General features: G+C 41.9%; 1 protein-coding gene across 2 annotated transcripts in view; it reads right to left on the bottom strand.

Annotated features, from left to right (window-relative positions):
* Positions 1 to 15,561, bottom strand: part of afg1lb (AFG1 like ATPase b) — a 40,475-nt gene that overhangs the window by 22,566 nt on the left and 2,348 nt on the right. Inside the window, exons 3-7 of one of the 2 annotated variants that reach the window (XM_005730993.1) lie at positions 12,037 to 12,100; positions 11,840 to 11,941; positions 11,459 to 11,586; positions 7,808 to 7,907; positions 2,288 to 2,346 (exon numbers count right to left, since the gene is read on the bottom strand). In XM_005730993.1, coding sequence (XP_005731050.1) covers positions 2,288 to 2,346; positions 7,808 to 7,907; positions 11,459 to 11,586; positions 11,840 to 11,941; positions 12,037 to 12,100 — 453 coding nt within the window. The remainder of the gene's footprint in view (positions 1 to 2,287; positions 2,347 to 7,807; positions 7,908 to 11,458; positions 11,587 to 11,839; positions 11,942 to 12,036; positions 12,101 to 15,561) is intronic. The other variant, XM_005730994.1, reaches the window with a different exon arrangement.

The raw sequence follows: 15,561 nt of genomic DNA on the forward strand, positions 1-15,561 counted from the left end.
CGATCTAAGATTCACTTTGGTGTTGTCATGGCAACCCACACAAACGTTTCAGCGTCAGCTACACTAAATGATGAACAATAAAAAAATAAACAGCGTCTTCTGGATTAAATGAAGTTGTATGTAGCCCATGCATTGCAAGTCATTAAATCATTTTTTAAATATAAAACTGGATGATTGTGGAAGATCGGGAGCTGCAGAAGGAAAGGTGACCCAACTAATCAGAAGTCAACAGTTAGATAAAGACATCATCCGAGGCGGACAAAAGTGGCGGATTAACCCTTACCACTCCGGCTCAGGTGATGAGGGGAAGAGGTCAGAGGCTATTTTTGTATGTTAACACCCTCTTTTCGCTCCTTCACTCACCATAGAAACACACGCTGGCACGCACATGCGGAGGCGATCTGCGCCGAGTCAGCGGCTGCTCCCTGCGAGCATTCATTCAATCTATTAAGGGTCAGCTAGTTAGCAAGCTTTAACTTTACAGGACAGATCACTAAAGAGAATCCATAGCACCCCACCTAAAAAACACCCCCAAACCCTCCAACCAGATGGCCTCACAAAGGAAAACATGGTATCCTGAAAGAGAGGAGCCAGTACGGGGCAGAGAGGGACAGCAGGCATTCAGGACCTTGATGAGGGTGGATTAGAGAGGGCAAGGGTGCTGCTGCTGCTGGGTTAGCAGGTGGGGTGCAGGGTGATTCCAAGACTCTATGCAACTTTTAGTGGGTTTGACTTCAAATGTGCGTGTGTTTAATGTTACAGTGGTTTGATAACTCTGGTCAGGTTAGATTGCCTGTATTTTGCACACATATTCACTTTAGCATTTGTAATGGAACAGATTATTTATTATATCAGAGCTAAACTGGAGTTTTAGGGTTAAAAATACTGTGATACCTGAATATATTCAGAGGCAATGCCATGTTAAGTCATTTCATAAATAACCAAGCCTAAATTAATCTGAGTGACTATGTTCTATATCATGTATTGTATTTCTTTAACAAAATCCCCATCATAGTATGAACAAAAACGAATGCATTTGTTTTCAAAAATAAACCAAAAGTCAATAATAAGGCGTTTACTATTGTATATGTATAATCCTGTGTAAAAGTTCCTATTAAAAGCAAATGAGGCATGCCAAATAATAATGAGAATTTAACAACAATTTCATTCAAAAAGCCACAAAATTCAAGTAGCAGTATGAGTGGCGATTTTCAGCGCACTCACAAGAGAGCATTTATCTACTACTTCATACCAGGAGTGTGCCTGAGCCAGACCTTAGCCGAGCACTGCTTATGTGACTGTGTGTGTGTAAAAAATGTCTGCTTTCAAACTAAAGGTCATAATATATAACAAGATATTCTATAGGGAATCCCTAATAAAGTCAGCGTGGTCAACCTGGGGCATTAAGGAAACTCTTAGTTTTGGTAAATTAGAACTTATTATTAATTATTGGCCGTCCTACATAACGAAACGATGGCAGTGCAAGTGGTTTGCATCAATGTGATTATATGAAACTGGAAGGTTGCACAGCTCAGGTGCCTCATACTTACAGGACTTCATATTGTTCAATTATGAGTTTATCCGGTACGTTTAGTGTCAGAGGAGTGGTTCTCAGTCTTAAATTCTTAATAACGCTAAGCTGCTTACTTTCACTTGCTATCTTGCCCAAAAAAATTGCAGCAGTGTCAACGCTTGCCTTTACTATTCAGACAAAATACCAATAAAAGGCGCAAGAATGCTGCCCTCCTCTGTTGCAAAATGCATGACAACAAATTAATATGCAATTATTTATGATCACGATCACTCCAAACACATCAATGATCATCTGGGATGCAGGCAGGATAATGGTGCTACCTGCTTAAATTGCAAAGTAGATTTTTCGCTAGAAATGCTAACCGTCACATCGCTCCTCTTCTCCGCTCCACACCCCGCCCACCACCCCCCTCTACTTTTGAAATGCAAGCAGCCTGGGTCAGTCACAGCTAGTCCACCCATCTCCCACTCTCCCATTCACATTACCTGTACCCACTCACACTCTTTTCCATCTCTCTCTGCCTTTCTCTCTCTGTGAGTCTTTCAGTGTGCCCTGGTATGATCAAAGACAGCTTTGTGACACTGTGTGAAGCATCCATGAAGCAGAAAACATCAAACCACTAAGAGCAACTTGCAAAAAGACGGACACAGAGGCATACATGCAAGTGTGTGTCCGTGTATGTGTGCGTGCGCGCGCGAGATAAACAACTGAATAAATTAGAAAGACAAGAGAGAGGGATGACTTTGTCTCTACCTTCAGCACATCGATGAAAGGTAGGAAGGTGTCCCTCTGAAGTCCGTTTTTGTACAGATCTGAAAGAGGAAGGGAGGGCCTGTATTAGAGCTGCTGTTTAGCCTTCTAATAATGTCATCCCCTCGCCACAGATTGGCAGATAAAGTGGCTATTGATGAACTGAAGGATGGGTGGGGAGGCACGACAAAAGGACTGGGACCAGGGGAGAAAAATGGATTTCTCTACCGGCAGCGGCAGCAACATAAAATTCATTACATTCCCAAACAATGGTGGCCAGAGAAAGGACTGTCGCCTTTTCAGCACGGACAATGTCCACAGCAGCTCGCTGAATAGAGGTTTCAATTAGCTCGGCTGGAACAAATTACATCTGAAGTAGCATCCCTGATAGACAGATAAAACAGATAGGGATTCACACACAAACAGGGACAAAGACACACACACAGCGAGGCTCAAGCTCTCTCCAGCTGCAAATGCAAACAAGTGGCCGTTGTTGATGTTTGGACTTAAGCTTACTACAGTAGGACCTGACACAAAAATAACCTTTGCTTAATAACTTCTATACTGTAATGGACTGTGCCCTGTGAGACTGGAATATGCCAAAGGTTTATGAAAGAGAGTTCAGTGTTTTGGGACGTACATTTTTCTTCCTTTATTGGTGCAAATCTAGTCCTTGTAGAATGTCCTAAAATGAGGTAAATACATAAAACTCGTGATGTATTACACATGTCATTATTTACTTAACAAAAACTAACCCAGAAGCAGTGTGTGAAAAACTAAACATTCACTGCAGTAATTGTGTTAGTAATTGTTACGTTTTGGGGGGGCATTTGTTTATGTACAGCTCTCTTAAGGTCCAACCACAGCATTTAAATCAGGTTGAGATGTGGACTTCGACTGGGCCTTTGCAACACATTGGCTGAAAATTAGAAAATAATCAATCTGTTTTAGATTTGCTGCTGTGCTTGAGATCATTTCTTGTTACAGAAACACATTTCTTACATGATGTGACTCTAAAATACTTTGGTATACAGAAGAGTTCATGAATGTTCCCAGATCATGTGGCTGCAAAACACCCTTCTCCTGCTGTGCTTGACAGTTGTTATGAGGCGTTTGTGCTGGTATGTTGTGTTTGGACTTCATAAAATGTGCTGTGCAATATGGTCAAGCATTTCCACTATGGTCAAGTCTCTCCAAAGGACTTTTTCTAGAAGTCTTGTGGTTTGTTCAACTCTGGAAACAAAAGCTGTGCTGCCATGCTCTTTTCTTCAGGTAACCCTTCCAAACAAGTCATACTTGTTCAGTTTTTTTCTAACTGTACTCTCCTGGACTTCAACATTTAACATGCTAACCTGTAGAGTCTGAGATATGGAGCTTGCAGTTTTTCTGAGGTATGCGCAGTTTGAAGAATCTTCCTTAGTGTAGAATAATAAACTTCAAATTGTTTGGAAATGGCTTTATAATTCTTCCCACAGTAAAGGGCAGCAACAGCAATTGCTTCTTTAAGATCACTGCTGATATCTTTCTTTCTGCACTGTATTAACACACACCTGAATGCTCCATACTAGTAAACTGCCAAAACTCTGGCAGACGCTCACTTTGGCAGATGCTCACACTGATGATCAGTTAATCAACTACATTTGATTAGTAGCACCTGGCCGCTAGTTACCCTACCCTAATTCCTGTAGAAACAGTACAGATGTTCTTAATTTTTCACACAACCCTTCTAAAAGTTTGGCTTGACTTTTAAAAAATAAATGCCATATTTTTTGGACTATAAGGCGCCAGATTATGAGGCGTACTGTCGATGAACGGGTCTGTTTTCATACATAAGGTGCACCGGATTATAAGGTGCATTAAGTGACACAAAACAGATAAGTCAAACTTTACTCAATTCATTCTTCTTGTTTCCTCCACTTCCATAACATTGATTCATTAATGTTGAATTCTCTTGCAGCTGCTCTATTCCCATGTTGTTGCAGTATATTAATGACTAACCTTGTATTGTGGATGGATTATGTCAGTTGTTCTCCTGACTGAAGTTTGGTCCATTTACAGCATCCTGCCATGCGATTGCATTTGTCCCTAACCATCGGGAATCCTCACATTAACTTTTATCAAGTGGAAAAAAGTTAGCGTTCATCCTCCAGCTTCACTGTGTTTATGGTATGCTATCATAGCTGTGTTGCTAGGGATTAGTAGCACATCATTATATACCAGCTAGTCCAACTTCAGTAACCCTACAAAAGTCACTGCTGTTTAGTTTTCTGTCTTCATTTATGTTGGAAGAGATAGCAGAGCTGTACGTTTAAATTTTTTAGAAATCTCTCAGTCAGAACATGCTATGTCATGTTTAGGTGAAAACTAGTGAGCTAACTTCCTGCTAACCTCTAACTCTGTTAAATTTAATAAATTCTATTTTCATGGATGCCTGGATGCTAAACTTAGTTGTTACACCTGGTAAAGGAGCAGCTGATCATTTTATTAAAGATGAAGGAATTTAGACAGTTTTGAACTCTCAGTCACGCTGCAGTGTTTGTTTGACTCTGGGACCTGAATTCTATGATGTGCTTTGTTAGTCTGTTTCTCAGCACTGACCCAAACAAACAAACAAACAGAAACTTAAAATGACTACGGCCAAAATGCAAACACTGAGGCTTCAAAATATGGAACCTAAAACCATTAGTCCATTTTTGTAATCTTCTTCTTCTTTCGATCTCTATAGCGGATCCCCTGCCTCCATCTCACCCTATTCCTAGCATCATATTCGCGCCTTCACTCCTGAAGCTCCATATTTAATGCCCTTTGTCAAGTGTAAAGTAAATTCCCATATACTTTACACTTGTATATGGGAATAGATCATTTGTTTTTCTGGTGTTCTATTGCTAGCTTTGTACACACTATAAGTGTAACATAATAAGAGGCACTGAGTTGCATTTGCTGTTACTTCAAGTTGCTGAAGTCTAGTGAGTTAAGCTACTGCTAAGCTAGCGTATGTAGACTCAACAGTGTCAGCCCAGTCAACACAGAACAGGAAACAAAGTAGTGTGTCGGCAGGTGACAAGGCGATCGAGTTGGGAGTTCGCCTTGTAATTGGAAGGTTGCCGGTTCGAGCCCCGGCTTGGACAGTCTCGGTCGTTGTGTCCTTGGGCAAGACACTTCACCCGTTGCCTACTGGTGGTGGTCAGAGGGTTCGGCAGCCTCGCCTCTGTCAGTGCGCCCAAGGGAAGCTGTAGCTACAATGTAGTTTGCCATCACCGGTGTATGATTGGGTGGATGACTGGATGTGTAAAGCGCTTTGGGGTCCTTAGGGACTAGTAAAGCGCTATAAAAATATCGGCCATTTACCATTTACAAGGCCAGAGCAGCACTGCTAATGAGTGAGGAGACATGTGCCACTGCACACTTTACTGGAACTGGATTAATACATAATTCAATAGAGCCTAATAATTAAAAACATTTGCGATCAGTGGAATTAAATGGGCTAATGTAAACTGCATGCTATCAACTATAATGCCCCCCAATCTAAAAAAAAAAAAAGACACCATTTATCCCTCCATCCCTCTTCAGCTGCATTAAACCCCCATCAAACAACAAAACACTGAACGTTCTAGCACAAACCTATCTCTGAATTCCCCCTCCAAGCATGTCTAGGGCTTTTTGATACTAGCATCTCCACATCAATAAACACAGAAAATGCATGCCTTTCATGTCTAGTTGTCTCCTATGGCTTTTAGAGTTCCATTAACCATGTAATTAATACCAAGTAGCCTCTCTATCAAGTTTCCCTGGTTTGGGGCTTTGTTCTTAATAGCTAGTAAATATCAGAGACGCGCATCTTTGTCCACGAGAGCCACCTTGTTGCCATTCACTCCGTACCCACTCAAGGCTTTGAGACATCGACATTACATGTACCCAGAGACGATGAAGACCTTAGATAGCACATCATGCATTTATCTCCACGTTGATCACTTGCTAATTCCTTCTCCATCCTTGCTCTGCGGGCAGTAAATGCAACATCAAAGCCTGTTAAAAGATGGCGTCATGTCTAGGCGGGAGAGGCGAGGTGTTTTTTTGGTCAATTGCCGTAAACAGGACGCAGCTGGTTCAATTCAATTCTTCAATTGTGGTCAAAATAAAGTAATTTATGGTTGTAAGTACCCTCACTGGCAACTTTAGGTACACCTATTCAACCTTTTGTTAATGCAGATTTGTTAATTATTCAATCACAGGGAAGAAACTCAGGCGTATAGAGGCATATAGAGTCAAATCGACCTGCTGAAGTTCAAACATTAGATGCATCAGAAAGGGGAAGAAAAGTGATTTTGAGTTTCGTATGGTGAATATTTCAGGAACTGCTGATTTTCTGATGGTTTGCCTGCACAGAGTGAAACAGAGTGAGCACCATTTCTGCAGTTCAAAATGTCTTGTTAATGTCGGAGATCAGAGAAGAGCAGAACTAATAGCAAAACCTGTTGTTACAACCAAGGTATGCAGAAGGGCATCTCTGAATGTACATCATATCAAACCTTGAAGTAGGTAGGGTATACAGGAAACTGAAGCTTGAATTTGCACAGACTCACCAAAATTGGTCTGAGTCTCAATTTCTGCCGCAACATTTCAATAGTAAACAAGATGAAATGGCTCCATCCGGTGCTTTATCAATAGTTTAGGCTGCTGCTGGTGATGTAATGGTGTGGGGGATATTAGCTTTGTATCAGCTCAGCATAACTTTACTGCTACAGCCTGTCTGAATCTTGTTGCTGATCACGTCCATCTCTTTATGAACGCAGTGTATCATCTTCTCATGGCTGATTCCAGCAGGTTAATGCGCCATATCACAAACCGCAGATCATCTCAAACTGTTTTCTTGGACAATAAATTGAGGTTATTGTATTCAAATGGCCTCCACAGTCATCAGATCTCAATCCAATAGAGCACCAATAGAGTTGCATCACAGATGTGCACCTGATAAATCTGCATCAACTGCATGATGCAATCATGTTAACGTGGTGAATCTGTGCCACAAAGAATTAAAACAGCCCTGAAAGGAAAAGGGTGTCCAACCCAGTGCTAGAGTGGTTTACCTAATGAGATATCAGTTGAGTGTATATTAGCTTTTCACTGGCACTGTCAGATTATAAATGGAGCTAAATTTCCCCAAATTAACAGTTTTCAGACTCATGAAGATGACAAAGCTTGAAACTACATGTTTGGAAGCTGCAATGAAAGACATCAAATTTCTTCTATTTTGAGATTTCATTATTATCTCCCACTTCGATATCTATATTACTGACAATTTGTAGTCGCAACCATCTATCTTGGTGTTGACAGTGTTTTCTATTGAGACTCTAAAATTACAGCTGACTCTCTTGGTTTTTAACTCATTGCTTTAAATAAAATTTTAAGAAAATAAGTAGAATGGGAAGACATGCACAAGATATATTATTATTGCTACAGACTACAACAATATAATTAATAAGGAATAGCTAAAACGTGCATAAAATTGTTTGCTGGTCATACCATCAGGGGGTCTGTTGGAGGTAGCCACCACCACCACTCCAGTTTTAAACAGCGTCTCAAACAGCTGCTTCAGGATCATGGCGTCGGCAATGTCCGCCACCTGATTGAAGAGAGCCAGAGAAGTCGAGGAGCATCTCATATTATTCCTTTCTTGCCACACCTGTGTGTGTGTGCACGAGTGTGTTTGAGGTCACAACATGCCATCATCACTCCATGTTGATCAGTGTCATTCAGGTGTGCTCATTCAGTCCTTTTTGTGTGGTCATTGCCACCCAAACTTACGTGTATACACATGGATGCAAACACACACTCAGGCACTTAAATTTACTGCAAATGGTCAAGAACTGGCCTTCCGTTGAGTGGAGTAGCTGAGGCGAAGAAAAAGACCTGAGCTAATCAACGAAGCCGAAAAACAAGAGGAATGAAAGAATAATAAAAACAAAGCAATGCGAGGCAGGACTGGGGTCATGACGGCAGACAAAGCTTCTATCAAAGCATGTCCACATAAAGGCATATTAAAGTGTGCATGTGTGTTGTATGTACTAGACACAAGGCTATACGGTGTGACAATACATAAATCCAATTCAACTGTCTGCTGCCTTTTTCATCTACATCATTTCCATGAGTCCACAATGAACAAAGGTCGATGACAACACTGAAGCAAGGACGTTTATGAGTCGCTAGCTGTTAAATGAAGAGCTCTGACCTTTCTATTACTAATCCAGTGCTCTCACTTTTGTTCTTATTCTCTCGTCTGCGTCTCTCTCTCTTGAACCTATGTTGTTCTTTTGAACACCTATAAAGGGAGAAATGTTACCCTGTGATTGGCGGTTGTCAAAGCGACATTTATTTAACGTGATGCTCGACCGATGAAAGTTGGGCACAAAGGATTTCCAACCTCTCTGGTAACTTAAAGTTGTCGGTCTCATGTCAACAGTAATTTATATCCTGTTAAATGACAATGTTCCCTCCCAAGAAGATGTAAAAATGCACAAACAGAAATCCATTGTGAGAAAACCGCCTCACTGTAATGCCAAATTCTTGACCCTTAAAGTACTTTTCTTGTTTAAAAACCCTAAAAGAAAATGTCTTGAATAAAAGAAAGACTTTGCAGTCATGCATCTGTCCCGCCCTCTCCTCTTATTCCCTCTTACCTACTTTCCTGTATATAACAGGCACTTCTGATGGCCATACCCACAGCATATGCTTCCTTTCAGACTCTGGAGAGTCTTCTGCTTTTTGCATATTAGCCCCACTGCCCTTGCCAATACTTGATTAACATTTGTGTTAAAGCCTTGATTTTGCTAAGGAGAGGTGGCTAAGGGCATCAAATTAGCGTGTGTGTGTGACTGTGTGTGCGTATAATGAGAATCAACAGAAAGCCAAGGCTCAGTGTCTCTCTGAAGGGGCCCCCATTTCCTGCGACCACAGGATTTTATTTTCATTTCAAAAGAATCATTTAAAAATGACCTTTTATACAACATGGATTTGTTTATTCATGTGCCCTCCACACGGGCATAGTATGAGGGGCAATATTGATTGCTGAATGACTAGGGGAAGAGGGAAAGAGAATGGGTACCCACAGGATGAGAAAGGTGGAGGGGGACTGATGTAGCACTTGTGGAGCACAAAAAAATAATGGTGCAATCTCTGTCAGCCATTGCCGATATTTAAATGAGCATCCAATTACTCAAGCGGCTGTCAGTTTACAGCGAGGCACACGGGTGCCAAATTAAACCTCTTTTGATGTTACACCTCTTTATGTACACAACCTATGAGCAATTTCACAGAGGCTACACAGTGACTGAGGCCCTGAGACAATGATGCTCGAGCGTTTTCTTCTCACTCTTTCACGTTCTTTCTCACTCTCTACCCATCTTTCCATCTTGGACCTCTCAATGGCGAGTATTCATTAGAGGAGCCGGGTAGGGGTCGCAAAAGGAAGGGGGGGAGGAGAGCTGGGGGGGGGGGGCTACAAATTACTGATAATGGCATGGCGCTAATGAAGAGAATGGAAAAATGTCATTAGCATTTAAGAGGATAAGATCCATCTGACCCGCCGCCGCCAGTCGCTTTCTAGCTCCACTCACTTAAGGAAGCAGGAGAGTGCGACTGATACCCAGAGCTTCATTTGCATGGCTGAGTGGTGGAGGATGCTGATTGGTATAGCCCCTCGCACCCCCCACACCCCAAACCCCCAACTCTCCCAACCTCGCAACCTCTTATTTATGCATCACAAACAACGCGCACATGTCTACTTGTTTCCCCCGCCATTCACCGGTAGCAACAGTCGACAAGCGAAAACAGCAAAGCTGGCGACAGCAAACAAAACAAATCAATGAGAATGCACAAACAGCGCCGCGGTTTAAAATGTGAAAGACGGCCAGATGAAAGGAGCGGCTCTTGATCCACGCAGATGCACGGAGAGTGATTAGAGGGAGCAACTGCACCTTCTGTGACCTCTGACCTGCTGGCATTAACTGTAATGATATCAGTAAAAGGAGCAACATTGTGCTGCTAACAGATGTGTTTGGCTGGCTATTGATGAATGCAGAAACACGTGTTTTTCTTCACTACAGTGAATGACTAACAATCTCACAGAGAGTAGACAGCCTCAGTAGTGGTTCTCACCTCTAATGGTGAGAACTTTGTGCATCACTAGTGACTCAAGGGGGTCCTTTAGTTGTGTACAGTGTGGCTGTAATGGTTTGAGAGCAAACTATTGTGAGATTAAACAATGTACCTTTATCTGTCCTAGTAAACTATAACTAAACACACTAAAGAGGGAAAATACAACTGGAAGTCATTTTGCAATTGTGCTATATTTAAAAGAGGCCACTAGGTGTCCCCAGTCCTGTTTTTTATTTGGATTAGAAGCACGCAGTTGTTCACAGGAGAACTCTGAACTTAAAATACAGAGAATGCAACGGTGAACAAGTTTTTTCTAGTTCCTTATCTTGACAGAAATAGAGGTCAACCTTGAAGCAATTGCTGTCAACTGCAGGAAATAAACAGCAGTTTATCGCTTTGTTTTATTCTTTAAAGATTTTAAGATGTCTGATTTGTGAGTTTCTGCTGACCCCAGCATTCAGTTGGGTTGTTGTACAATAAAGCAACACTTTGGTAAAAGCCAACTAGTCAGATTCACTCTAAACAATGTGAAATATTAGGGAATAAAACTTGAAAACTTCATAAACTCCCAGTTATTTCTTTTCTCTTTGTGACCTCTTTTAAAACTAGGAAAAAGCACGCAGATATTATTTATGAAACATCCAGCCTGACTTGACAGACACGTATCCCCGTTTTATATTAATAGCACATGTAAACAATAGCATGGCAAAAATATAGAAAATTTAACTAGCACTATATTTATCAGTGAATATATAAAGCACATGGCTTTCAATTAATGTGTGAAAACCCCTAGTTCGACACCAGGAGGAGGCACAAATCACTGGCGAGGCATCCAGGACAAAAATATATCCACATCAGATATACTGAGCCATCCGCTGTGGTGATCGTTCGCGAATAAGGGAGCAGCTTTAGTCAGTATATAAGTGCAATAGTTACAAATATCAAAACACGTAACAGTATTTAAAATTCTCATTGTGTAATGTTCCGCTTTACAACAGTGCCTGTGACATGGTTGCTCACCTGAAACTCGTCAAAACACAAGAGGCAGGTCTCACTGCTGATCTCCATGGCAACCGGTGATATGGGGTCATAGGTGAACATTTTCCCTAACCTCCGTTTTGGCAGGCTTTGTTTCCTCCGATGGATCCCTTTAAAGCAGCACACAAACGTCAGGCACATCTTAAAGCACACCTGCGACGGCAACCCAAACCCACTGACAGTGCTGAATAAAGCAGTAATTTCACCTGTGTGCATAATGGTAGACAATTAGCAGGACGGCTTCAGGACAAACAGAGGGATAAATATAGGATCTCCGGTGCACGGGGAGTCGGAAAACTTCTACAAAGTCATGCAAGGAAACATTGGGCTGTTAGAGCCGAGGAATGGGAGGATGCTACTAACTTTTGTGGATGTCCAACATGAAGCCGTTGAAGTGGACTCGCTTTTTGCGACTGTTCTTTACATGGGAGTAAAACAGATCCATAAGCATGGTCTTCCCTGTGCCTGAAAAGGTGGGAAAACCAAACCAAAGTTATTATGATAACCACAGAGATGTTAGTTTGTATAATGATAGGAGCTTTTTCTGTATCCAAGCTCACCAACATCTCCATATATATAGAAGCCTTTGGGTGGTGGTGCTGGTGGTGGTGGAATGGGTTTCTCCTTTGGGACAAAATATTAAAATTAAGATGATTGTAGTGCGTTTTTTTGCTTTTTTACATGAATCTCAACCAACATAATCGCTGAAATTTATTCACAGTGATTATTTCCACTCTATAGCTAATGACTTAAATAAACTTCTTCATATTGATTCCAATAAATGTCTGAAACATCATCTAATAAACAAAGTATGCTAAGGCATTAAGCCACCACTACAGTGTGAGGTTTCACAATCTCCAGACTAGCCCACTGCAGGGGAGGAAGACAAAGGGGATCTAATCAACAAGACAAGCCAGGGTTCCCACGAAAGAAAAGCATCATCAGAGGAACAATGGAGGGATTTGTCAGACAAAACGGAGAGGACTGGATGAGGCTCCATACGAGATGGAGTGGACTTGTCTGTGCAGCCTGTTTAGCGCTGCTAATTGTGATACGGTACTGTTGCATTGAGGTGCTGCTGGAAGTCATTGTGCTGCCTGCCTCCTATTATCAAAAGGTCCTTGCTTCAAAAAAAAAAAAATCTTCTGTGTGGAAGCTGAGAATATCGAGTAAAGCCAAAAAGGACCCAAGCCATGTGAACGAATGTGCCGTCAGCTTAATCATCTGTAATAACAATGTGAAGAATATCTATTGGTGGCCAAATTATGGATCTTTTTATCGCTTTTAAAAAAAACGCTGTTGTTCAGGATCGTCCATCTCTGTAACCGGGCAACACCAAATAGCTTTGGAATTAATCACTCACTAAACAAAAAAAGTACTGGTCTCTTTAAATTTAATTTAGTTAGAGGATGGTACTCGGTGTCCACCGAACTCAGTGTCCATGCACAAGGGGCACTTGACTCTGGTAAAATGTGGACAATGGCAGTTTGAAATCCAAATTAAAAAACAAGCTTGCTATCCAACCTCTCTCTCTCTCTCTCTCTCTCTCTGCCTATTCCCGCTCCACCCCTCTCTACTTTTTACCCACCCCTCCATCCACTGCCTGTCCTGGGCTGGATGTGAAGTACTGGAAGAGCAACAAGCCTTTCCTGTTTGCTCTGGCATAACAGTGTGTGACTTCTCCCTGACTTCCCAAGCTGCCCTCTAGCATGGCGGGGTAATTGTCAGTGGCTGGAAACCATTCTGCTACGGCAGAGTGGCGAAGGACAAGACCATCCCTCAGCCACTCTGTCTAACTGAGCTCTGTGGCCTCGTCTCACCTCATGCTGCAGGATATAGAATGGCACATGAGTGGAAAGTTCACATGCAGGACATGGTCATTTTGGCTTTAGGAAGAACTTCCTTTGACCACTGCCAAAAATGACTTGCAGAGGCATGGTCGGCTAAGATCGTCAGAGCCCGAGTCAAGTTTAACTCACACAACTGTCCTGCTGGAGGCCTACCATGTGCAGGAGGACTCCATGATGCAGGTCTGTCTTGAAGAGGGTGGATCCCACTGAACAATGGCCCATTGTCAGCCAACCATCCGCAAAACCACGCCACATTGGGTCAATATTAAGTCAAGTGTACTCTCCTCACAGACTTGATCAGTTAGTGAGGACAATGGCGGCACTTTCACAGAGAGAACAGACACCAAAAGGACAGTGGTATGACCTGATTCAAACTGGAATAATTGCATAAGTACTCCAGTCAGTGTGTGTGTGTGTGTGTGTGTGTGTGTGTGTGTGTGTGTGTGTGTGTGTGTGTGTGTGTGTGTGACAGACAGAGCAAGAAGTAAGGTGCAAAAGGAGAGGGGTGGGTGTGAGGGTGGTTGGTGGTGGTGGTGTTGATACCCTACCACCAAAGTATTTGTCAGAGTCCCAAATCAAAAGCAAAAAGGACAAGAATGGCTGAGACAATGGGGATCCCCTCATTACTGCCCGGGGACGGTGAGAGAGTGAGAGGGGTGCCGGGACGGGCCCAGCGGGAGGTCTGCCCTGCTGCCTTCCAAAATCTGTGCCTAACTCTGTGTGTCTGTGCCAGCCAACCAACAAAAAACTCCCACCACCAAATAGTAGACAGTCAGCTCCCCTGACCTAAAAACAACAACAGCCTCCCTGCATTATGCCGTTCCAAAACTCACATGCACAATAAACTTCCCAGACCCCTACCCTCCCTTTGACCTGAGCCCCACGGCCACCATCGATGATACAACAGGAGAACAGGGAAGTCGACTCTGTGAAGTCCGTCCATATGTTAGATGTCAGTGGTGCTTTTTAATCCAACGATCATCCGGATCCAGACATATCTATGCTGCCTTATGAATCCTAAACTGTTCCCCAAATAATGTCCAGCGTAATACATCCTAATCCAAATGATGCAAATCCGATGCTTTCAGTTTTGTAATTTTTATTTATTATGTAGGAATATTTTGAAGAAATAACACTGGTCTTGACCCTGAAAAAGAGTATAAATACCCTTCAAGACTGTCTCATTAGCTTTTTTCCCCGAGGCTTTCAACAGTATTGCATGGTCTTCATCGGTGAATGGAGTTTGTTCAGTTGTCACTTGTCAGTCTGTTGCCATGCAACATACTGAAAAGCTTTTTTTTTTTTTAAACATCTACTGAGCAGGTATATTTTAATAGTGTAACAAACTACCTTCCCTGATGATGAAGACTGTGTGAGATGCGGTTGAAAGCGCTGGAAAAAACTGCAAAGTGAACCTTGAGCTTAGAGTGTTTTAAATGTTTGTCCGCATGGCTCATCCGTCTCCTCGCAGAAAATGAAACTTGTTTAAAATACAGTGAAACACTGAGTCACTAGTTGTTTTAGGCCACAGTGATTAGACCTCTAGTGAAGTCTGTTGTTTATGGAGGGGCAACCATCAGCAGAGAGAAGGATTTTAAATTTAATTCAGGCTTTAACAGGCAGCTAGTGAAGAGAAGCCAGTATAGGAGAAATATGCTCTCTCTTTCTCGTTCTTGTTTGTACTCTCACTGGAGCACTTTGGATCAACTGAAGGCTTTTTGGGAAACTTTTAGAACAACCTGATATTAATGAATTATAGTAGTCCAGCCTACAAGTGAGGAATCTGTGTTGCTCTGAGACAGGATGTTTCTAATTTTGAGGACATTGTGCAGAAGAAAGAAAGCAGTGCTAGATATTTTCCAAGGTAATGTCATGTAAAAGTGAAATATCTAAAATGAATTTCTAGTGAGACACTGTTTTTCTAAGATTTTTTAGGTCTGAGTACTGTGACCTTTTTTTGTCTGAATTCAGAGGTAGGGAATTAGAGGTCATCCAGGCCTTTATGCCAGTATGAGATGCCCGTAGTTTAACCAGTTGATAAATACAAGGTAACTGAGATAAAATATTTTGTGACTGAAAGACAGAATTGTTTTTACACCGCCACTGTGTGTGTGTGTGTGTGTGTGTGTGTGTGTGAAAAGGTGTGTGTGTGTGTGTGGGTGTATTTCAAATCAAACTTTAAAAATCTTTTAAAATAGCAGACTTTTAGCTTTAAATTCCAAAAACAGTTAATGC

Source organism: Pundamilia nyererei, unplaced genomic scaffold (genome assembly GCF_000239375.1).
Source record: "Pundamilia nyererei isolate P.nyererei 1_Seehausen unplaced genomic scaffold, PunNye1.0 scaffold00041, whole genome shotgun sequence".
Classification (NCBI taxonomy): domain Eukaryota; kingdom Metazoa; phylum Chordata; class Actinopteri; order Cichliformes; family Cichlidae; genus Pundamilia; species Pundamilia nyererei.